The sequence below is a fragment of the Porites lutea genome, chromosome 5 (genome assembly GCF_958299795.1).
Source record: "Porites lutea chromosome 5, jaPorLute2.1, whole genome shotgun sequence".
Lineage (NCBI taxonomy): Eukaryota > Metazoa > Cnidaria > Anthozoa > Scleractinia > Poritidae > Porites > Porites lutea.
The window spans coordinates 34559618-34585244 of record NC_133205.1 but is presented as its reverse complement, the minus strand read 5'-3'; the positions used below and the strand labels follow the sequence as shown (position 1 = coordinate 34585244).

The 25627-nt window shown below is 37.6% G+C and overlaps 1 protein-coding gene across 2 annotated transcripts; it reads right to left on the bottom strand.

The window, feature by feature from the left end:
* Nucleotides 1–92: 92 nt before the first annotated feature.
* Nucleotides 93–25051, bottom strand: LOC140936993 (epithelial sodium channel subunit gamma-like). 2 transcript variants are annotated; one of them, XM_073386508.1, is made up of 13 exons: nucleotides 25003–25051; nucleotides 18338–18443; nucleotides 11962–12271; nucleotides 9555–10015; nucleotides 8359–8489; nucleotides 7768–7931; nucleotides 6310–6423; nucleotides 5289–5391; nucleotides 4923–5001; nucleotides 4504–4558; nucleotides 3752–3828; nucleotides 2976–3051; nucleotides 94–1196 (listed from the first exon to the last, which is right to left on the bottom strand). In XM_073386508.1, the coding sequence occupies exons 2-13, from the start codon at nucleotides 18364–18366 to the stop codon at nucleotides 1029–1031; spliced, it is 1767 nt and encodes a 588-aa protein (XP_073242609.1). In that variant the 5' UTR covers nucleotides 18367–18443; nucleotides 25003–25051; the 3' UTR covers nucleotides 94–1028. The 2 variants fall into 2 exon arrangements, with proteins under 2 accessions (XP_073242608.1, XP_073242609.1); XM_073386507.1 differs by lacking the exons at nucleotides 18338–18443; nucleotides 25003–25051 and adding an exon at nucleotides 13611–13787 and having other exon boundaries at nucleotides 93–1196.
* Between the last annotated feature and the right edge of the window lie 576 nt (nucleotides 25052–25627).

Here is a 25627-nt window from a genome sequence, read left to right as displayed (position 1 = left end):
AAAATAAAACATTGTTACCATCCAGTTTGATCATTTGTTTATTTCATTTCATACAATGCGATATTACACGTTTGTTTAATACCATATGGAATGCGTATGTCCAGTGTATATATAAGATACTGAACCTGTATGTGGAGTTAGGTGTGTGGTAAGAGTGAGAGTGGGTGGGAGCTCATAGGATCCTGGGGGGTAGGGGGCACTGGGTAAATATTTTTGCCTACCCGTACAACTGGAAAAGAGACAAAAATAAAAAATGTTGGTTATGTCGTATTTTTGCTTTATTACAGTATAGTTTTATTTGTGCGTGATGAAAGATATCATGTGATATGTGAATAGGTGTTCAAGAACTATATAGCAGTTTCGTTCAGGATTCTATGTTAGAATTATAGACATACCTCACACCATAACAAAAACAAATACTGACTCGTAATGCTCTGGTACCTTAAAATATATTTAATTGATAAAAACAAGTAAAAAAAGAAGGCTCTTATGTATCACCAATACACCATATAGATACCATCTTACAGAAACTTAAAGATCGAACGCTAGTCTAAAGAACATGTTCGGTTACTACTTAGTACTGATAGTCTTCAACAGAATGAAAACAAAAAAACCACAATATTGGTCAGACGTTCTTGAGAAACTTCACCCTTCCCCACCATCTCATCTCCTTAATTACCACCTCTTCCTTTTTCATATATGATGGAAATTTTGGGAAAGATACCAAGTTGCCGATAATCGCCGGGTCACTAACGTGTATGGGTAAAAAACAGGATTCCAACATGAATTCTCAAAACCCAAGAGGTGTTTACTGTTGTTTACTACTGGACTGAAAAAGTGACGCCTTATCAAGAAACATTCTGCATTCATCCAACTGCACTGTAATATCTCAACATTGCATTGTGGATAGCGATTCAATTATTTGGTAAGGAATTGATGAATGTTATATCTGTTTCTCACGCTCTTCTGACCAGCACTGTAACCGCGCCTTAGCCACTGGGATTTCACTTAAAATAATATTCTATAAGTTACTTTAAGCTTATGTCTTGTACTTCCTTTCCACTGACATAACAAGCCTTTCGGAATATCACTTTCGAGATATCTAGTACAAGCTTTAACATCTCTATGACCGTTATGGCGGAGACGCCGATCCAAAGACCCAGTTGACCGCCAATGTCGCTCAAAAGATTCTCGGCCTAAAGAAAGAGAGAAAAGATGTTCAGACATCTATGGCAGCGTTCACACTTGGTGCCCGGGCACGGAGCTGAGCACTAGTGTGAACACACAGTTTTTATTCACTTTAGAATTCGCGCTGGTACCGGTGCCCGAGTACAAGGTCGAGACAAAACCTTATATCTTACTGCACCCGAAGTCAGATATGTTGCTTGGAACCAATCGGTGCGAAGTTCGAAAGGCTCTTCTGCTGTACGATCAATCAGACAAAAGTTCAGATTCTGGACTACGGGCGTACGACTACAGAGAGTACAGTTTCATCCCGATCACTCGAACTTAACCCTCGCTTACTCGAACCTCGCGCTAACTCGGACCAAAATCGATTTCCCCTGGATTTCCGTCTTACATTTGCTGTAATTTTACCCTCGGTATCTTGAACCCTCGATAACTCGAACCTCCCGCTAACTCGAAGTAGTTTTTGTTTCTCCTCAGATCATTTCTATATATTTTTAACTCGAACCATGTTTTGAGCCCTTAAGAAGTCGAAAAAACAAATAGTCTACTGGCGTCCGAAACATTGAATTTTGAATTTCCCATTGACGTGTTGTAGGCATATAGTTTACTAGTGGAAGCTGATGTTGTTTGTCACAAATCTAACGTGAAACAGCTTTACTTCTCAAAACAGTTAAACACATGCTCTATTTAGGCTACGTTTTGTTACGATACGTTCTGATTTATAATCTAGAAGTATCTTTTAACTTTCACTGTGCAGTAAAAACTGCTCTTTTCCTTACTCCCGGCTTTTTTCTTCGAGCTCCCGATAACTCGCACTTTTTTCGATTTCCCTTAAAGGCTCGAGTTGTCGGGAGTCGACTGTAAATGTATCAGGCGTCCTTTTCCCCTCTTCTCTCCACCAAAAAAGAAGAAGGTCCACCTGATTGCAGACTACTCCGTACACAGTTACATACTGGATACTTAAGGCGTGTAAACAACACCATTAGCCCCTATGACTTGAAGATTGGATTATTTGACCTTGAAATTTCCGGGAAAATGAAAAATGGGGAAAGTTGTACAATTGTATGCAGCCACTTGTAACGAGCGTGGACAACTTAGATTATTCAGTGTGGGTCGCTTTCATTGAAGACTGGCCTACGGGAGGTAACTAGATCCCGCCCAAGTAATAATGGGCGAAACCGTTGTGAGGGAAAGTTATTACGTCTTCTGTGTTATCCTTGTAGTCAGTAAGCGCTGTGTTCATTAGATCACTTAACTTATGTGTTTTATTTATTTTTAATTGCAATCTGCTAGGCTTTCTAATAGTTTAAGGTTTTTGTTTTTTTACTAGATAATTGTGTTATTGATGTACTTGTCTTGCCCCGCCACGACTAGCTTTCCTGCTATTTGCGGGGCAAACTATTCAACTTTTGTATTTTTGAACAAAGAATAAAGTTGTTGTTGTTGTTGTTGTTGTTGTTGTTGTTGTTGTTGTTGTTGTTACGGCTAGTGTGAATACCTTGAGATACACTATAAAAAACTCTCTTAAGCAGTGGTTGAGTGGTTTGGTATACGTAAGGGACACATATTTTATGAAATTCTTTCCCTATAAAATGAGGCCTCTTTTCCCTGGTAAAACGAGGTTTCTTCTATCAGGGAATGAAATATATGAATCGATCAAACCTGAAAATTGAACTCTAAAAGTTGGTGAGACTTATTTCAGGTTGACTAAAACTCTTCATGAAGACATTTTTTATTGATATTGGCTTGGTTTTTCATAGCACAACAGATACTGTATCCATACTTACCATGTAATATTCTGAGTAGGTAATTTTCTCCATGTTCAATTCATCAAAATATATTTTTATTCGCAGGAAGTTTTGCCTGAAAGAATCGGTTAATTTGACAAGGTTATAACCCTAATTTAGCTTTAAATATTGGGCATATTTGTCCCAATATGATTATTTTCTCCTAATCACTTCACTGATCTTACGTCATTTCGCTTTCTTACGAAATAGCCCGCGAGCAAGCTCCCCAATTATGGCGAGCGAAGCGAGCCTCGCGTGACTTTTCCCGACTACGCTAAATGGAGAACTGGTACAGCCGAGTGTTTTCAGGCTTGGTAAAACAGGAACTACGAGCTTATAAAACAGCTAGGCCTATAGACCAACATATTTTTCGAATAATCATTGCTGTTTTTACCAGCGATTTTTTGGTATTTTGTCGCCAATTTTGTATCTTCTGTTGAAGATAATCGTAACCGGGATATAAGCTGGTGTAAAAAAGATTTTTCAAGATCATGACAAGAATCAGTGTAATCATTTGCATGGAGGGAGGAAGATCCTAGAAGGCAGAAACAACTTTTCGTTGGGTTTACATGCAGAAATCTCTGTCCAAGTTGTGCTTGGATCTTCTTAGCGAAGGTAGTTTGCATGGTGGTTAAAAAGGTTCTTCCTGCCTCTCAGCAAGGAAGATCCTAGCGCTAGGGACAAGTGCAACCATTTACATGTAAACTGAATACAGAAAACATATGGCGCTAGGATGATCCGCTTTCTAGGATCTTCCTGTTGCTAGGTTCACCCACCTTAACATGTCTTTGTCTTTGCCCATTTTCATGACATCAGCATCTCCTCCCCTAAGCATCATGGCTTGTATTTGTTTCTTCAAAGTACACGAGCAAACGATGAAAAAATGAACATTAAGGTCACATTCAATGAGGAAACTATTTTTACCATTTTAAATTAAAATTAATAAAAGTTCTGTGGAAAATTTTGTTTTGAAGCAAATTTTGACACGCAACTAAGAATAACCTTTGTTGCTTCTGACTCTAGATACTATCATTCGTATAGGTCAGGTTAGCATATTTAAGGTGTGCGCTTCGACTCCATAACTTGCACAGGAATTGGATCTATTAATTAAGTCATATACCATGATTCCTGTGATGATGAAATAGCACCCTTGAGGGAGATCTTAACGAGTCATGTACTATGCTGCTAACTAAGCAATAAAATCATCTCTTAATCAGAGAACAGATATGATTTGCTGTGTCACATAGAATCATCTCTGGAATCATAATCTGATCTTATGTCCACTGGTACATAGCATCATCTCTGGAGTTATAATCTCATTTAATGTGTAAACATGACATAACTGGTAGAGCACAATGGTTTACATCAACTGCTGCTAACATAAGTATTGCCCTTTGCAGGCTTTAAGTTTAGATTCAGATTCAATAAGAAAAAGTTTTAGAATATCCTTTTCTGTATTAGAGTATGGTCTATCTCATGATGGCGAATTTTTGGCTTCTTCTACAATAAGAGAAACGGATGTACTAACCTCATAGAATTGGGACCAAGCGGAACTTGACATGGAAGCCCTGTAGCTCATGTGTCTGTACAGAACAAGTGGTGAAAGTAAGTCCAAAAAAATACAACCATAACTACTCAAGTGGTGGTACTGGCAACTCATCAAACTGCACAGTTAGCACAATGGTACTGAACACAACTGCTACTGCTGCTGCTACTGCTACTGCTACTGCTACTGCTACTATACTACTACTACTACTCTACTACCACTACCGCTACTTCTACCAACGACCACTACCACTACCACTACCACTACTACTACTACTACTACTACTACTACTACTACTACTACTACTACTACTACTACTACTACTACTACTACTACTACTACTACTACTACTAACTAACTAACTAACTAACTAACTAAATAAATAAATAAATAATACGTACGTGCAAGACTGAGGGCATTTTTCCGCACAGCCGAGATCGTCATTTTCATACTTGTTTGAGACTTCCTGAACACATTTCACTGGAAATTAGAAAAAGATTTAAAAAAATTGCATTATAACGTAGATATATCCGTCAGTTGCAATGTTAAGACCTGTCTATCTCCATGGGGAGGGTACCACATGTGAGCGATGACTCAGTCAAAATCTTCTAAAAGGGTGTTCTACCAGTTCATCTCTGCGACAGAATACTTTAGGGAAGTTCTCTGACTCAAAAAGAAAGTGCAGAAAAACCATTTATCCTTTTATTAGCAAGGAATTTTAATTAAGGCTCAGTTGAGAAACATTCATGAACAATGCTTTTCCATACCTTGCTCTGTTTCTGAACATATACCATTTCCTAACCGAAATTTTCCCTCCGTGCAATTACAAAGCTCCATCTGTGCACGGGCGAGGCAAGAGTACATACAACCCTGAAGAAAAAAAAAAAAACCACTCAAGGCATTTACCGAGATCAGTTTACATTGTTAGGCTTCAGGGTTGCGTGAACGATGATGAAATTTAGGTGGCGGACAAAAAAAGAGCTCTATTTCAACTCTTAAGCAACGACAACAACGACTTAACAACGAGACCGGCAAAAAAGCAATAGGTGAAGATTAGCAAAACGACAACTTTGAACGTGCATCTATTTGCTATTTTTGTACAATTACACGACCACGATGTGAAACCGCGCAATTTCACGTCAATTTTGTGAGGTCTTAAACACAAGACAACTAATTTTCTTTTTTGCTTTTTTTAAACTTAGATACAGTCCCTTGGAACTCAACTCCAGGAAAATTTAGCAAAAAAACAACAATATTGCAAGTGCATCACGCTTTTCTGTATATTTCTTTGCAGTCGCTGTATGACTACGGCGTGAAAATGCCTAATTTCACGTTTTAAAAGCGACGATGAAATTTCCTCTCTCTTTCTGAATTTGGATATGGTTCTTAGGAATTCAACTTTAGGAGGGTCATCTATATTTGACAAAGTTAGTGACTTGTAGTAATCGTCATGAAGATCGAAAAAGAACGCGACTTCATTTTTTCAGCGACGTTTTCGCTGCAGTCACTGTCCTCGGATCTCAGGGTCTCTTCTATAACGAATAGGTTTTCGTTCGACATAAAAAGCTATCTGGTATACGGTATGAACACCTATCCGATATTTGACTCTCCACTTAAGACTTTTTTCACACTATAGCTTTGGCGCTGGCACGAAAACAATACCGGATAGGGTTCTGTAACGGAGCGAAGCTGTGCTGCGCCGATCTCCCAAGTGGAGAGTCATATACAGCTATTTCGAGAAAGGTTCCTGAAAATGTAGAGAAGTGACTTACTAAACAAAGAACAAACCTGAACAGAATATTTTGAACCCTTGGTTTTTTCTTTATAAACCGAAAAATCCTCTAAACTGTCATTGCTGTGACAGCTTCCATTATTAAAAGGATCCACTCGTGTTATTTGGAGCTGTAAGGTAAAAAGGTTTCAGCAACGGTGTGAGTAAATGGGCACTGATATACGATTGACGTATTTGCTGTTACTAGGTATAGGCACGGTAGCTTAGGGCAGGTAGAAATTTTTCATAGGTACCCACAGTCTGCCAAATCAATCCTAACCAGTTTCTTAAGTCATTTTCACGAGGATGAGTTGTTCTCATTTTTGGTTTTATTGGTCTGATAACCTTGACTATTTGCTGTTGGTTTTTCTTTTGTTTTGTTTTTGGGTGCAAAGAGATGATTGAAATGTAATTTCGGATGTACAGGACATATCATGTACTCTTTTTATTATCGCTAATGATGTGATAATATAGCACTGAATTTGAAAAAACCTAAGCTGAACTTTAAAGTACTACCTGTAAAGATATTTGATTAAGAAAAGATAGAAGATAGAAGTCGGCCTGCCTTTTTCAAGTCAAGTTTTCAAGCTTCTACCTAATGCCGTCGACATGAAAAAAATTCTATACTGATGACGCGTCACTGCTCAGATCCAGGTAGTGACGCGTCATCAATATGGAATTTCCCAGATTTCATTTCGCGGGGAAACCAGTGGTGGCGTCGCGAAATATCGGCTGTTTTCAAAGGCTGTATTTAAAATCTCAAAAAAGCGGTTCAATGGCGGAAGGGTAAAGTATTCCACGAGACCAGTATTATAGTGGTTGTCCACTGATTCAAGTTTTCAGGGGCACCCAACTACTATTTTCTATGAAATATCTGTTCGGAGAAGCAAAAATTTTCTAGAATTTTCTTTTGCTTGAGGAAGGCTAAAAATTTCTACATGAACTTCCATTCATGTACAATTTTCGAAGCTTATCTAATAAATTCCCTACGATTTTCTGAAGTTTAATTTTTCATATTTTACTACCCATATCACACTATTTTTCTCGGAAAAAGGAAACCTAAAATTTTCGGATTCTAAAATAAGATGGAGAGAGGAATCAGAAATATTCTCACTTCCGTAAAACGTTAAATTACACCTAAAATTTTCGGAAAAATAATACTGAAGCCCTTGTAATTTCGAAAAGACTCAAGTTCCCCTAGGATAACCCAACAGATAAAAATTGTGTAGCGCCGCTTAGAGTGCATTTCTAGAGAAATAAAACTACTCTGGATAGCCTAAAAAGTGTTTTCATCGTATTTTGGAGGGAACCGTCGTCGGGTGCCCCTGAGTTTCTTTTGGATTTCAAACCTTTTCATTCTTAAGCTTTGTAAGTGGAAGGATAAAAATATAAATCAAAACCAAAAAGCTTCTCAGATAAACCAAGGATTGAAACAGCAGAATTGAATCATGGTGCGTCTTTATAGTAAAACAAACCTGTCTCAAGCCAATAGACGTTGCAAAGCCCGGAGAGACTGTGAATCCTTCATCAACAGGAAACGGTATGTTACGTTGAGGAGTGAGTAAAATACGAACACCGGCCTCTTGACTCAGACTTGGGATGTATTCCTCTTGGTTTATGAATAAATCCAATGTCAGCCCTGTCAGAAAATATCACAAAGGCTGAAAGCGACAGTCAGGTTTACCTTGTAATACGCTTATCAACAGTCATGTAGCACAGCTTAAGATAATGTACAGCCAAATCGGATGCCGTTGCCTTTTTTCCCACTTGCACAAAATTAGATTGGTTTTCTGTGTAGCGACGTTTACTTTCTCAGAATGAACATAGGTACCTACCCTACGAGCATGCTAGTTAATTTAAAATTGTGATTAAATGCGCGCTATTTCAACATCTGACAACTCATTTTAGTCATCGATAACAAACATGTTATCGAGAATTAATATTTGTTATACACTGGTGATATTCTAAGTTATCAGTTTCAAGTATGGAGGAGTTAAAGTACTGGTGAGTTTTATAAGGTAAAAACCGTTGATCCTCTTCACATTTTTCACAATTATTTCACTTACCATACTTGGGGCCGGGTTTGTTACTGGTCAGAACAGGTATCTTTTTTCCATCCTTTAAGGATCCAGAGTTAAATGTAAAGCAATTTCCGTATCTCCAGTTCCATTCTGTTTTCCAGTACTTCTTGAAGTCACTTTGAAATGAACAGAGGAAGGTCATGCGTCAATACTGTCTACAATCCCTGAATGCTGATATTACGTGTCAATGAATGGTAATATTCACCTCCTGGCTGAGTGTAATACAAGGGGAGGTACGGACTCTGCTCATCGAGAAGAAAAAGAGTATTTCAGCTGACCAAGACTCTTATCAATCGTTTTCTAATTTATGAGTCGAATATGACAGACATGCAGACATTAAATACTCTTACGGTCAAACCAAGTCAAGCGTACCCCCCAAGATTCTATTAATGAATTGATTATTTGAAAAATGAATCCGTTAGTCGTTCCCGTAACTGGTGTCAAATTCAAAGCGGCATTTCTGCATGCGTAATGAGCAGTGACTATTTTACGAGAACTTCTCTGTATTTGGTCAGTTTGGAAATCTTTGAATGGATTAATCTTCTTAGAAGACATTTACATCAATTTCAGGAAAATGGAGCTGGTAGAAATTTCATAAATGCCTCGCGTGTGAATTCACGGCTCATTACACATGCAAGACTGCAGAGATCAATCTGAAATCTACAACTAGCAACGGATTCAACTTTTGAATAATAAATTCATTAATGTATTCTTGGGGGGTACGCTTGACCTGGTTTGACTGTAAATGCTGTCATAAAAGCATTAGTAAGAAGCATCCGGAATACCAACAAGGCGGGTTTTACAGTTTTTGGTGAACAAGCTACCAACATGCTACCAAAAAGCAGGGACATACCTAATTATATTTTATTTAAAAAGTTCAGGATTGAAATCTTCGATTTCAGTACTTTTACATTTCAGCAATCCAAGATTGTAACCATATGGCCTGTCAATATGACTTCCCAGAACTGTAAGAGTGCCTATATCAAAGCTTATTGAACTTAGGAGTTCCATACGTCATACCATCTTCTTTGATCTGGTAGAGCACATCAAAAACAACAAGCAGCGCTCTCCTCTTCCACTAGTTGTACTAAGATGGTAATTTGAGAATTTTTTTTTATATGCAGTTGCTACAAGGGAGCTGGCGTAACAGCAGGTTGAATCACATATAGAAGCGATCTTACCCTTCTTTACAATTGAAGTCTTTCCAATTACAGCGGTACACAAGCTCATGAAAAGGATGTCCACCTTTGGTCAAAACTGAATCATTATATTTTGCCAGCATTGATATGATCTGGTCTTCCGCATATGCTTGAGCGTCAACTGAAACATTACTCAAACTTCCATCCTCCTCAGCATCCGAGGAATCGATTTTTAACGATTCCATCAAGGCTTCTTTCTTTTGGTCAGGTGGTCCAAACGACACTGAACCACCAGAACTAGAACCACCGGAACTGGAGCTGTTAGATCCTGACGATTGTCCCCCGTGGTGGTTTCCTCCTCCGCCTCCTTCCCCGCCATCCTGTTTGCCCTCCATATAATTGTCAAATGTTCCTACTATAGTTTGAGCTTCAGGAAAATTGTGTAGGAAGGAACGCTTGATGATGTTAAGGTTGCATATTGTCACAGCAGGAAAACTCACAGTCTATAAAATGTTAAAAAGAAGCATATCTCGGCGAAAAGATCGTGGGTATTGATTAAGAGTAGAAACTACTAAAACTGGTCGCATTCACATGACGTCACGGGGGCCTTGTTGGTGTTCCAAAACAATGAAACGGCAGCCATATTGCTGGTTTTCGGTGTCACGCCATTCAAAATAGATCGAAATAAAAATCAAAACCGTTGAATAGATAAAGTCCAGAATCTGGGAAACGAAAGGAGGTAAATATGCAAAGACCCTCGCCAAGATTAAGGTCAGAGGAATATTTCGTAAACGAGATATCCGAAGAAATGTTTTACCCGAACTTACAGAGATTTGTATAATGAGGACATGCTGGTGCTCATCCGGATGAGCTCCAACATGGCGGACGGAAACCAACAGAAACATCTGTTACCGAGTTTTGCTACAAAAGCGTGAATTTATTGTCCGAGGAACTCATAAACATCAAAGTAATACTTTTTCTAATACATGAACTGTTCAGATAGCAAAATTCCCTGAAATAAACCATTTTTTAACCTACATGACAGCTCTCTTGGCCTTCATGTAAATGCCGCGTCACGCAAAACCTTAGAAATTCAAGCGTACTCTATCACAAAACCAAGAACCCTTTTGAACCGAAAATTTGTATGAAAATTAGTTTTCAGCAGCTCTTATACATAGTGAAAGTAAAATCTCGGTAGGATCGATAGTTTCGTAGTTTGAATTTTAGTGACGTCATGTGAAAACCAACAATTGGTATTCCAAACAATTCCTGTGGGGCTGGACTCTCTTCTTATGTAAATTTCCTTTGTTCCCCTAAATTTGCATAGATGCTGGCAACGTGAGTGAAAACGCTCTAAATAACAATTAAGAGATAGCACATCCACATAGCGGTTCTTCGTCTACCATTTCTGGTCGAATTAGAATTTGGAAATTTTGCATGGTTTTTGAGACTAAGAGGGGAAAGCGGAGAAAAGAGAACAAAGGGAGGAACCAATAACAAACTCAACCCACATATGGCGTCGACAGACGCCAGGTTTTGAGTCTGGGCCACACTGAGGGAGGGGTCCGACGGGAGGCGTGTGCTCATTCCTTGCTCTCCAATTGGCCGATGCGATGATTTGGTAAATAATACCGTACCGTTACAACAATACTTAAAGGAGCCGTGTCACGAACTTTATCAAAATTCAAACAGAGGGAACTAACACCAAATTTTAATGCCATCAACTGACGTCATATAACTCACTTTGACTCTGAAGATTACTATAACGAAGAGGTTGTCTAAACGTCAGTCATGGTCAACAGCAGTCCTATTAAGGAATACGACCACCCGGTCGATCATACTTCACCGACTTATGAAATGACCCCCGGGTTCAAACCTTTCAGAGTATTAAAATAACTGCTCAAAAAGTTAGAAGAAGGTTATAAATGACACCGAAAATACATTGAAACGGATTGCTATTGTGGTTTTTGAAAACTGGTACCCTAACAGTTTTAAAACTTCATTATACATGTAATTGTTGTTTGTAACGATTTAGACCATGCTTGGGAGACATGCTTTGATTGACAAAAACACGTAATTTCTCAAGTTTCCATAATGAATAAGGATGCGTAACTGGTATTAATAATGGTAATAGGACAGAGTGGAATCCAATTCGGTCTGTAATCATAAGAGTGACAAACAAAATCGGACGGCCGCGTAGCGAGAGTCCGATTTGTTCACTCACTTAACACACAAGAAATTACGAGAGTTCTTTGCTAGCACTGAAAAAAAAAGCCATTTGAGTGCGCACGCACGATGGCGCTTACTGTCCCATTACATTTCCCTATTAGTGATGAAATCAGAACCGTTCATAGCCAATCAGATTTGGGAATTTGTTAAAGTCATGATTATAAACAAAATGAAGTAGACAGCCGTGATACAGCCCTTTTCATTATGCGTCAAGCCTTACCCTTGAGTAAGTGACGTCAATATCTGATTTGACCGGTTTACTCAAGTAGTTTTCCATCAGCAATATTCCTTGGTATACAACCATTGAAAACCCAGCTAGCGTCACCAGTATCCAGAAAATACGCCAAAATATTGACTCCGCTGAAGCAATGCGACCGATACCATGGCTGGACGTATCCTGTGCAAACTCACGAAGCAAAGTTCTTAACGATGGTTTGTCTTTACCGGTCATTGAGAGGTCAGGGCTTGATTTCATTTGTGCGTCGATCTTCCAAGGACTAACGGATGAAGATCTAGATGCTAATTCCGTGCTGAAAAAAATAGAAATGCAATTGTTTTGCTAGTTTAAACAACGTAGACGGCATGGCTTCATTATTTGAGATTCCCGAATATCCGGTTCTCCGAACCGAATTCTAATGATATGAAAGTAACGTTACTTTTCGCGCCTTTTTTTCTATTTTTATTAATGGATCATAAAGTCTTATTATCCTAGAGTTTCCATTCCTTGTCTAAGGCGCCTTAGGTCAGAGCGTATTACATTCTCTGGGCTTTGATAGTTTCTTCCGTCAATTCGCCCTAAGAAATTAAAAAGGGTTTCTTGGTCTTGGGGAAACTATTGCCTGATATTTAGGTTTTCCGTACTTCTCCCTCGCACCCATTTTATGATAACACCCTATTAATAATTCAAGGCGGCTCCGAGTGTTGAAAACATCATAGACGTCCACCACTGCTAATGTTAGTTAATAATTATTCCTCGAGCCCGAATGGGCTCTGAGTCAATAGCCCATGGCCGGAGGCCGAATGGGCTATTGACTCACTCAGAGGCCATGAGGGCGAGATCGAGGAATAATTGTTTTGGTGAAATCCAACCAGTTGGTCAAAAATATTGAGAATAAAACACTTTTAGCTAGTTAAAGCTAGGCTTTAATCCTTTTTTGCCGCCAAAACGCCCGCGCTTTTCGCTATTAGTGGGCTGTAAGATATAGCCTAGTAGTAGCTCAACCAATCAGAACGCAGCCTTAATAATAGACCACTAGTTGGATTTTACTAATTATAATTATCACCGGAGACTCTAAGAGTAGCAATGAAAATACTAAGATGACTTTTATCTTAAAGTGACGTATGGTTCTAAAATAACCGAGCGATTTGTCCACGCTGATTGGTCGAAGGTAATGGTCGAAGAGTATATAATGTGATGATTGTGCAATTTGCTTTCTCTTTCTCTCACGCCCAATTTTCCAAAAAAACGTTGTAGTGTAAACACTCGCGGGCGGCTCGTAGGTCCACTTGAATTTTGAACATTTTGGCGTCATTTCTATCGTCGATGAAAGCCTGGTAGGTGCCATGGAAAATTGAAGTCGATTTTTTAAACGGAAAAAAAGAAACTTCGGCATCATTAAACTGAGGACAGTCATAATTGGTCGACTTTTAAAACTCACAAAAAGAAGCAGCGATTTTGATGACAATCAGCAAATTTAAACTGCGCAAACTACATTTTAAAATTTGGTCCTAAATTCAAGAATACACCAGAAAAAATGATCACACACCAAGAAATGGATGCAGAAGTTAAGATCTGAAGTCGTTAAGCAGCGTGTTTATGATCGCAATAACTGAATCACATGGGATTTCAGCAAAAAATACAATATTTACCTGATTCTGTTAGAAAGGCTGCGGCGAGATTTCGCCCAACGTCTCGTATTTTCGTCAGTTCCGTTCATAGCGATATTTTTTAACCAGCTTAAAGTTTAGAATCTTGCATCGTAAGTTACAAGTGGTCAAATGAAATTAGGCCGAAGTACATTGTAATTATAGGCGAAGAACTTGGTCTGTTTTATCACTGCTGAGGCCTTGACAAATTAAAGGTCATTAAATGCAAAATTGTGTTTCCTTAATAACATAATAACGATCCGACGTGTTGGAACAGCCGGTCATTAACAAACAGAATCATGCGCGAGTTTTAAATAGCAATGGAAGTTGTAAACAAAGGAGTCTTTAATGAAACACTGCAAAACTAACTTTAAAGAAATATAGTTGTTTCGTAGGTTTCTTTTAAGTACTTTTACGACGCTATTTCTGAGAGGAACTCTCTGTTTGTAAATATGCACGCGATCGAGCAACCTCCCATAATACTGACCTCAGTCTTACCGAAATAAATAAGCAAAATAAAAGGTTTTTTAAATGTTTTGAAAATAGCTAAGACACATGGTCATTATGGAACCTTTATGTTTGAAATTAAAAGTAATTAATTGTAGCGTTGACTTATTACAAAAAATGATATTCGGCTCTTGCAGCCGGTTCTTGCCGAGAAGTGAACTTGATCGAGGAATATTTTGCTGGCTCAGGAACTCCTATGCCAGCGTCATGGCAACTCCGCGACTGGTTTATAAATACAGTCAAATAAACCCCGTTAATACGAACAATGAATGGGCAATGGAAAGTGTTCGAATTAACGGGGTGTCCATATTAGGCGGGTCATGTATTTAAATTCAGAAAACACCTTTTATTAGAACGAAAGGCTAAAGAGAGGTGAAAGAAAACATTAAATTAATAAGACATCTCTAACCTTCACAAAGCCGTCATTCCGCTGACTAAAATCTACGGAAACAACACAGATCACCCATCTGTATATTACTTAATTAAAACCGTTCTCTGCGTAACTCGTTTGATGTCAAAATAGTCTGAAATTGAGGTCTATAAAACAAGTCCTAAAATCCGTCACGGTAGCCTTGGGAACATCGACATGCTGTCAACTGAAGGTTTTTTTACCTTTCACAAAGGAAAGGCCTATTACAGCACATAGTTGACAAAAAAGCCGGTGCGCATTTTCGAGGTTGACTTAGACTAGACAAGCAACAAATGTGCCTTGACCCCATTTTAAACGTGTGAGCGTATTAAGCGTGTTGAATTCAGAGAAAATGTACGGGCTTTCCCCGGGGACAAAGAAAACTGTCCGTAATGACGAAGTGTTCGGGCGAAGAGGGTGTCCGTTATACGGGTTTCGAGAGCGTATTGGTATATTTATTAACATAGCAAGAAAACTGGTCTTTATATATCATTGTTCATTCTGTAAAACCGTCCTTGAGATAGTAAGGTAGAATTCTGATAACAAATTTTTTAAAGTGGCCAAGAAGATGATCGCAGATATGATTTCCTGAGCCAATTATATTCCGGTATTTTAGAGACTGGAATTCTCAATCGTATACCTCATAGTTAATAAAACCTTTTCAAATTCAAAAACGTTCTACTTAATAAATTTTAATAGAACTAAATAAATATCCCTCGAATAAGTAGGCGTGGGTGGTTACACCTTTAAAGGAATCAGTTTCGAGCTATTCCTAGGATCAAATCCTAGCGCATATATAATCTTTCGTTCCCCGATCCCTTCACTCTCTATTTCGCAAAGAACCTCCGTCAGTCGTGCAAGGGTCACAAGTAACTAAACACAGGGTCTTTGAGTAGAATATTAATAGGGAGCTTAAGCAGCGACGTCTTTAAGCGACGTACCTCAACCGGAAGTGAGCTTTTTTCTCTTCACGCTACCAAATATGTATGGCTAAGTGTCTTCACCCTTATAGAGACGATTTGCCCAAGAATTTGTTCCAAATAACGGCCAAAGGGTACAAAAAATCACTTCCGCTCAAAAACGTCGTTGCTTAAACCCCCTATTAATAGACTGATTTAGCAACAGGACGGGAACGTCATTTGACGACGGGAAAGCGCGCGGAAAGGACTAAACACGACTTCCCGTGCCCAATTTGTCGCTCTGCCATTGTTCAAGCCAATTGTTTAATTTGCGTGCGCCGTTGTCAACTGACGTTCCCGTTCTGTTGCTAAATCAGCCTATTGTTTGTCCCATGAGCCGAGTTTAGTGGCCGCTAAGTTCCCACAGGTCTCTTGTAGCTCAAAGGTAGAGTCGAAGTCATAGGTTTGACTACTATTGGGAGAGTACTCGTCGAGCCGCCTGTGTCACTGATGCTGAAAAAACGTCTGGCTGCTCCATTTCAATAGAATTTAGACCACTCCCCTGGTTCTTGATGAAAATAGTGCAAGATTTATTTATAGTGATTTTAAGTCTCCTGTACTTGTAAGGAAATTACACAATGCGGACCAGTCGTGTTCGAGACATCTACTTCTGCGGTTACGTAATATGTTTTGCACGGTTTGTCTGCTTCCGATCGATGAAGACTGTAATTGTACATTAGCTTTACACCGTCACGGTTAGGTTTTGTGGACGTTCAAGGACTCGATTTTATAAATCTATTTTCCATCTCTCCTAGTTTTCTGTGTTTCAACTTTTCGTGCTACACAAAATGAAAAATAAACATGTCAACTAAATTGGTTCATACAACAGCAAAAACGATTGTTAATTTAAATTGTGACAAAGTCGTCTTAAATAATCTGTTCTGAGGTATGTTTAAGGGGACAGGAGTTACCAGCCGTTTTGTGCGAATGTTTACTTCTACTGTTGTCCAAGAACGGCACCGGTGTAATCGCCATGTTTATTAACCGAGTAAAACGAAATATAAATCGCAATCTGGAGGAATCTCGAGGGTAGCATGCTAAGAAGATTAAAACTGAAAAATCGGCTAAACAACAGTCACAAGGTGGCAGGTATTCTACATGCCTGTAGTGCCAGGAAATTAGATGTCAAAATCCGTAGTCAAGACTAATCCGTTTGTAATATTTTGCGCTAATTAAAACGAGACGACTGCTCTTATAATTAGTAGTAGTGGAGGCTAATTAGCTTAGTAGGTCGTTTGATTTACAAAAAATAAACGTGAAAGTAAAACAAGATACCACGCTGTGTATTTCTAAAACAGTGGAATTTTATTCATTGTGACAGAAATCAGATAACCTGATTAATGAGAAAAAGAGAAAGCCAAAATGGTCAATTTTTTAATTCTTTTTCTCTCTTTTTATAACGACACGCAGAAAAGCTATTTGCCCGTTGCAAAATAAATTTATAAACTAGGCTTGATTAAATAGATTACATAGATAAAAATGGTGCTTGATTACATACTAGGCAAATTAGTTTTGTACGAAGGCAGGAGCCCATCATTAGTCATAGGCTCTTGACGAAGGCAGATTTTGAACAAAAAAGAATTTCTCATCCAAAGTGAAAGATATGAGAAAACGTCTGTACAGTATATTCAGTGCTCGTCAAAATTTGAATAAATATATGACGCCAAAACAAGACAAATACTAACAGAAACTAGATTGGAAGTTTCTTTTCTGTTCTTATAAAAAGGACGTTAGACTTTTAATCAAATGCATTTTTTTTTTCCTTCTGTGGGAGATTTTTCTCAGAATTAAAAGGAAAATAGATGATAGTGAGCTGTTCACAAGCGTAAAGCCGCGAAATCATCGAAAAAAGCTCTAATAATAATAATAATAATAATAATAATAATAATAATTTATCATTTATAAGGCGCAAACTAGCATTTAAATATAAGACCTGACAAAACTGAGTAAAAACTAAGATGTCTGAGTGTTATTGCTAAAACAAATGAAGTCTGAAGATTTTTAACGTCGGTGGAAGTAAAGTCAGTAAAGCGAGTCTGGTAATAGTCAATAATAAAACCTACTCGTACTCGCATGCAGTGCGAATTATATATATTTTTATTATCATACTGAAGAATTTTAAACAAAGGTGATCAAAGGACTATTTTTATCTTGCTGAGTAATGCATCTCCTAGGCAGCAGAATGGTCGTAAATTGCGGGGTAATTCACTCTGAGACCGGCCTTGAACGAGAAAACGGAGAAAATGGATCAAGTAGTCTAAGCCTGCAATCCGCCTGTCTACTTTTAACGTGGAGTAGCTAAACTGAGTATTAGTAAACCACTTCAGACTTCTAAAAAAGACTCGGAGGGTCAATTACCGCACGGTTTAATTTTTCCAAACCGTTAAATGGCCAAATATTTTAGCGGCACAAAAATTTTACGGAAAGAAAAGCACATAACAAGCCATTTAATGTCTTCAATCACCTTCAAGAAAATTCTTGCTGACTAATTTCTAGCTATCTTCCTATCAATCTTTGCCCCTCCGAAAATTTTATGTTGCAAAATCACCTAGTCTGACCCTATGCTCCTTCTATTGTAACAACCGCCTTTGGAATCAGAGTGTCCTTGAATCCGGCTTATAATTATTTTTTTTCGATCATTTCAAGTATTCTCTTTAGCTATGAAATCCTTGACCTCTAGAACTGACCACCTTAGTCTATAGTCTAGATACCCGGACAGTGGGCGAATAGCGTCTTGACACTTCTATTCCTAATTTGGTTTATTTTTTTAACTGGCTCTTGGCGCCATGTTAGCGCATTATAAACATTACCACAGCCCTGTAAACAGCCCTGTATTGAAATGATGATATACTTACGTCGAGTCACTGATTCCTTGGTTGTACATATCAGTCTCTACCTCATTTATGCTTCTCGCTCACTTCATTTTGCTCACTTACAGCCTTGGCTTATCGTATGTTGAATCTGAAAACACGGAAGAATTAGTCACTGTATAAATAAAGTAAATATCTTGGGCAGTCTCTTCACTAAAGCATTTGCGGGGGAAAAAATGTTTTAAGTGAAAAACCTAATTTGAACTCAGTAAAATCTATGAGCAAATCTGCTCAGGGAAGCTTCTCAAAAATGACCATGCTAAAGGTTTTGATTTCAAACATTTCACTGTAAAAAAAATAAAATATATATGCATGTATACTTGACACCTTGATCTCGTTGTGATGAAACTGTGGCACCTTTTACTTGAACTGCGATGATATCAGCATGTTTTATATCAGTTTATTGAAATTATATGGAAATATAATTAATCCTACAGGCTGCTAACAACAGGTAAACGTTTTCGAGTGAGCGATGATTTAAAAAGACTACGTGCAGGTTTTACGCAATGCTTTCAGAGAAATCAAACATTCATTTTAAGCAAGCAACAATATTTTTTGCCTTATTGTCATGGACAAACTCCCACGCCATAACAGCCAATTAAAGTTTGCGGACCAGTATAGAAAATGGTACTGCCTAAAGAAATGATTCATATCATGTTTTAACTTCGTTGGGATAGATCTCATTTAAAGCCCCAGGGTAAGAAGAAAACTACAAAGAAATGAAACCGATAGCTTTTTGCGTGAATTTTGATCGGTAAAGATGGATTCTTATTTTATCTACTGGTAACTATGGCTGCATCATCAATTTCAACAAAAAAAACCTTAATTAACTGCCCGTTACTGAGAACTTGTTTTAAAAGAGCCGTGGGATACACCTTAAGTCAGCAAACAGTCAGAGAAAGCAAAAAAATATATTATTCGGTCAACAGTTTAGGGTCTCTTTCTTATTCGGTAGACAGCGTGAAAGCGAGATTAATCATTTAATTAAAGTTAACTGATAACATTGGATTTGTGCGCATTGAAGGAACATACTTTGATCATCCGCCCTTATATTGCACGAAAAAAAACTTTTAATCCTTATCCAAGGTCAGGCTGACAGTTGAGTGCATGGCGCATTGATTTCCAATACAATCTTTGCGGCTTTCATCCTGACTTTCTAGTAGTAGGATACAAATGCCTCACAACAGCGCCACAGGCATCCCAGCAAGGTTTAAGACTACCCATGCCTAAATCGTTCTTTACAAAATGGTAATCATTTCCTATTCACCCAACTGGAAAATAATGTCCGTCATGTGATCGCAACTCCTACACGTAAGAGAGCAATAAAAACGTATTTTATATATACTACATGCCCCCTATTATAACCTAGTAATAAAAGTAGACACTGAAATTTTTGCCACAAAAGAGCCTCTAATTTGATTTGAGGCTCAATTTTTTGCACTAAACCTCAAGTTTCTATGATTCATAACTGACCTCTCAGAGTTTAGACATGAGTTTAACAAAACAACGGCTTGTTTCTGTGCTCCTAGGGTAATTTGGCCATTTCAGGAGCTGGCCATTTTTCAAATTTTTCATCATTTTTTTTTTTCAGAGGCAAGTTTTGTGTTTTGATGCTGTTGTTGTTTTGTTTTATTTTATTTTCAGTAGCATTTGTGTGAAAATCACATCACCGAAATCTCATTTTTTAAATTTTATCTGAGATCTCGGTGTTGTTCTCAGTTTGAGACATTTGTACTCAACAAAATAAACAGAAAAAATTACATGCTCACTCTACATCAGCAGGAGCTAATCTAATCGGACTCGATGGCCCGAAAAGTGAGATAGAGGAGAGTTAATACATCTTCTATCGAGGTCTTTCAAAACCAGCTTCTATATGTCATAAAAGATATTGTTCTATCTGTTCTATCTTCTATCTGTTATCTAAGTTAGAGCATCATGGATGGTGTTAATGTTGACTTAGGGGAGGGGAAGGCCCTCTCCATGTAAGGAAATTCACAATAGTCTTGGATTCTGGACCCCACCCCGTGGATTCCGGATTCCAGGTACTGGATTCGGGATTCTTTGTCAATGGAACTTTGATTTCCGAATCCAATCGCTAGTGAGAGACGGGATTCCTAGAGTTGTATTTCGAATTCCAAAGTCCAGGATTTAACGGCAAAATTTGTTTGATTCCGGATTCCAAAAGAAAAAATTCTTCCGATTCCGGAATCCGGATTCCCTTACAAAGGGCGAAATTTCGTGTTTCTTGAATAAGACCGAACAAATCCGTACAGTTATGAACCCAACTGAGGCCTGGGCCTCTAACATTTGTATAAGAAGAAGATTATCACGAATGTAATACTTCTCTACAAATAGACTTGGGGAAAAATCAAGTTCATGAAATAAATTACTGATGATACTATCTTCAACGCATTGTAGCTAACTTTAACCGACGCAACAGCTCAAAATATATAGCAATGATAAAAACGAAAAGTGTTTATAATCATAACAAGAATAGTAACGAATTTCCATTGAAGTTTACTCTCAGATCTGGTGGCTGGATTGATCACTTCAGCCGCAAATAAATTTCTTATACATTGTGTACTGGTCTCAAGTCTCAGCTATTTCGAGATACTTTATGCAACAACAAAAAAAAGAAGAAAATAATTACAGTGGCCAAAGGATAGTGTACCTGCAATAAGATAGTACATCGTTCTCTATTCAAAATACAATCAACGAAGTCAAAAAGTGATTGCAAATATCATTGAGTCGGATCGATAGCTACCTGGGCAATATCTTAAAAACTTTTTTTCACAAAACTTACCTTGTAAAATATTTAGCACAAAAAGGAGCTGTTAAATCAGCGAAAGGCACGACTTCAACGAATGTACATCGAACGCCGGAAATAAGCCAGACTTCCCTCGAGTAAGGATTTGAAACAAACCGTGGGAGAAAAGAAACATATCTTTTGGCTTTATTCAAATATTGATGCCACCAACAGATGCGATTATTAGAACTGTGCGGTAAATTGCAAAACAATCACAAAATTAATTTTAATTATGTACAAAAAGAATGAGTGGAATAACTGAATATTAAATAATATTACAGTTTTCTAGGAAATTTTTTTTTCCACTTGTCTTGAATTATTTTCAGTTTATTTGAGTAGATATTTAGATCTCCATTGAAGAAAAATCCTAACTTTGCAGGGCTGCTTGACGGGAGCAAGAAAAGAAAATTATTCAAATTGGTACCACTATACTTTGCTGAGAACCCGTCAACGGTGGAAACAAAATCAATGGGCCCGGCTGATAAAACCTCCAAGTAAAGTGCCCACTTAACACTCAGTTACGAATCCGTTAATCTTATGGTACACTTATTTTACGGCATTTGAATAAAAAAATTGACATACTTATGACGCTCGTAAGTTTCTACCTTTCGGGGTAACTTACTACAGTAGTTCACTTAAGGGCACACTTAACTTTGTTATTGTAGTCGTTTATTATTGACCCACTCTATTTTAAATGTAGAGCGCAAAATTATGGTCACCTATTTCATAAGTAAAATATCAGTAAGGGTAATGCAAGTGTCTAGTAGTTTGGAACTGACTGTTAAGCCTTTTCGTCAATCTGTTTTACAATTAATTGTTGGTGAGTGTAAAGAAAGTAATAGAGTATAATTATGTAGCCTGGCCTTCCTAGACTAGACTTGCTAACTGCAGGCCAGTCCAACATATTCCTTGTAATTTATTTTGAAATTCAAATAAAATAAATGGGAAAAAATGGTAAATTTTTTTCGTACATCTTCTCATCTTTCCCTCCTCTATCTCGTCCTTCCCTAATTAACATCGTCGGACTTGATATTTGTTTTTGTTGTTTTTGTTGTTGTTGTTGTTGTTTGTGTATAACTTTATTATTTTTTTCGCACTTCCTTTATAACGCTTTTTTCTTCTTGATCGTTCCCTCATTCTTCTAACTTCAACCATACTTTTGCGGCTTACTGAATATTTTTGTTTCGTTTTAATTGCTTGTTCGTTTGTGTTGTAGTCATAAGTTTTGTAATCCATTTTTTAACTTATGACATCTTTTGACCACCCTGTTAACTCTCGTCCTACTAAACAATTTAGTGTCCTTACTGAGTAATTTAGAAAACAAACCTCATAAATGTTTGTAGTATTTTTCAAAAGGACCCGAGGAGTATAAGTAAGTTATACAGTTCAGTATAAGTAAGTTTACTGAGTTTCAGTATTTGCTCTCGAAATAAGCGTGATTAGATGAACAGATACAACGTCTGCATTGAAACTCAAAGTAAAGTGCTTACCTGTGACTCGACTGAACAACTGTTATCACTTGTAAAATGGAAACAAGAATCCGAGCATTTTGTGAAGTCAAGAAAATTTGATGCTTACTTCATGGAATCTGTACGGTTGAGGGAAACCTCTTTTAAAAGCACTGAGAATAGAAATCTCCAGGAGCCTACTATTACTTATTCAGACAACAACTTTCAGTGTTCTGAATCAAAAGTTGACTATTTGACTCTTAGAAACCTAGAACTTGCCTAATTCTTCAAGTGAAAAGCAACTAGTATACCACCTTCGATTGCTATAAACCATTCAAAGTTTTTTTATGAAAATATCTAAAAGCCAAGCCTTTATTTACACAACTTTAATAACTAGCGAAAAAGAGTCCGACGTCACGAATAAATAACTTAAAGTTGTATTCCTTACCATTCACTCGACTCAGTGTTTTTGTGGCCAATTAAATTTTTTTCCTTGAATAGAACCATCATTCACCTTATCTACGTATACTTCCTTCCTAGAAACATCGCAAAGACGAGTTTGTTGAAGAAGTTGCCCTTGTTTTGTTTCTGTTCAAAGCGCCGGCTTGCTACCTCACTGTATCTTGAATCACGCTGTAGATACTTTGCTCGTTAGCCAATCACATTATAGACTTCGAGATAGTACGCCATGGTTGGTTTCTACTCACATCAAGCGGACTTGGCATGTAACTCCTTTTTCTGGAAAAATGTCTGCAGCCAGGTCAGATGTGGAAGTCTAGCTGGAACACCGTCAAAGGAACTGGGCAAATTTCTTAGATTAAACTGCAGTTTAATCTATTTTCATATTTTCATGTTTCTTAGTTTTGATCTATTTTCATCTTCCCATGTTTTCGTAAGAACACCCAAGACTCGACGGACATTTTTGACTTATCAATGATAACTTTTAGTCAGATATATAGTTTGCAGAATTGTAAACCTCATTAGAAGAACTGTTGAAGGTTTAACGTAAATGTAAACAGATATGAAGGCTACCAAAAAAAAGTCAAAAAATTTTCGTTTGGTTTAATTTTGTTCGCTAAATTTTGAGTAGTAACCAAATTACTGGATAATTATGAGGCTCTAACATAGCAGTACACATCAACGATTATTTGTATTTCTTTCTGTTTATCCGCGATTAAATAATAGTTACTCTCGCCGGCGCGGGGAGTGAAATGTTTCTTCAGTTTATCGAAACACTCAAATTATTTTTAATGATCGACAACACTGCTCCCGGGTTTGTCGGTAACAGTTTAATATAATCACGAAGATCAACCACCTTCTGGCTTACTGAATTTGCTTAAAAATTAAATTGACAAACTGTTATCGTCTTTTAAAATGTAGAGTAAAACATGGGAAATCAGGTCAGTGGTTCTCTTTTTAACCGGGCAAGAAAATTATACAAGCAACTAAAGAATTATATAATCTTGGCACAGTCAGGCGGGCATTACTGAGTTTCAGCGCGCAGACAACGTTTTATAGAAGAATGTAAAATAAGTAGATTTTTTGTTACGATTAAAGCTTCAGGATTGAAATTTTGCAAACCAGGCTAAAATTGAATTCCATCCACAAAAACATGACCCAATTTTCATAGTAAAACAATCAGTAATGATAGCTGCATTAAATAGTGAATTCAGTTCCTTCTAGATGCCGGGTACTTACAATTGCTTGGGGGAGCGCAGTCTTTACCACCGCTATACTGAGATGAGTTTAAAATGCTCCTTCTTGCTGTGTAGATAATTAAATGACATTTAAACGATTCTTCGATGCAGTCTCTAATTATATGTCACGCTGTCAACTTAGAAAGGCCTAAAACCCTCTCAACATTATTACGAGCTGACAACGACTGTTGTGAATAATTGTGTTTTGATTGTAGGTCTTCTCGCGAACTGAATTTCAGAATCCACCTTGAATTTGAATCAGGCCAGTTTCGCCTACGTTTCCAAAGAACAGGGGAAGCTGAAAAAGCTCCTCTTCAATGGCAACTCGACTACGTTCTGGCCATCCTGACTACTTGAATGTTGCATATTATGTCTTATGGAGTCGAGATCCGGTCTTAATAACCACCGTTTTTAATGAAATAAAAAATGTCCACAAACAGAGTCAGGGTTTTCTTTGAAATATCTGTTCAGAGAAGTAAATATTGCCTAGATTTTTTATAATTGAGGAAAGGTTAAAATTTCTAGATGACCGTCCCATTCATGTGGTAGAATTTTCGAAGCTTATCGAAAAAATTCCCTGAGGTTTTCTGATTTAATTTTTTACATTTCACTCCCCCGGCCGGGTTAGACTATTTTTCGTAAAGAAAATGTTGCCCATGAGGAGTCGAAAAAAGATATCAATGAACTCTTAGAAAATACCTGATTTCTGGTCTCTTTGTGGCACGATGGAAGTGTCCATAAACCTAAACTGCAAGTAGATAAAAGCATCACTGATTTGAAGTCATCTAAATTGCACCATTCGTAATTAACGATTAGTGCCTCGTCAACTGACATTTGCAAGGTAAATGAAGTGCGTTTGACATCTTATAAACACCGCAGTCTCTCACTTCACAGCTTCTTAGAGATTTAGGTTCATTTGTTAAGTATCGTATTTTTCTCCTTAAACGTTTTGGCCCATTTCGTAAACTCGCTTCGTAATGCCGGAGAATCAAGTTGCAAGACGTTCGCCTTATTTCGTAATGTACTAAGGAGAAAACGTCAGTAAGATAATTATTACATCTCAAAGTTGTTTACTCATGTTTGCATTGAGAATCAAATTGGGCTCAAACGACAAAATTTTTTTTGCCATCTTTGCTGAAGCACACTGACAGTGAGCGGAAAAAAAGTGTCAACCTATGGTAACTTATGTTTGCAAAATATTAGTAGTGAGGTCAATGAGAATCAAGTTGCCCTAGAGGACAGAAAATTACTTTTCTCTTTGACAGTCATTTGTTTATTTCTTTTTGTACCGGCCATTGTGTTCAATTTTTTTCTTGTGACGACC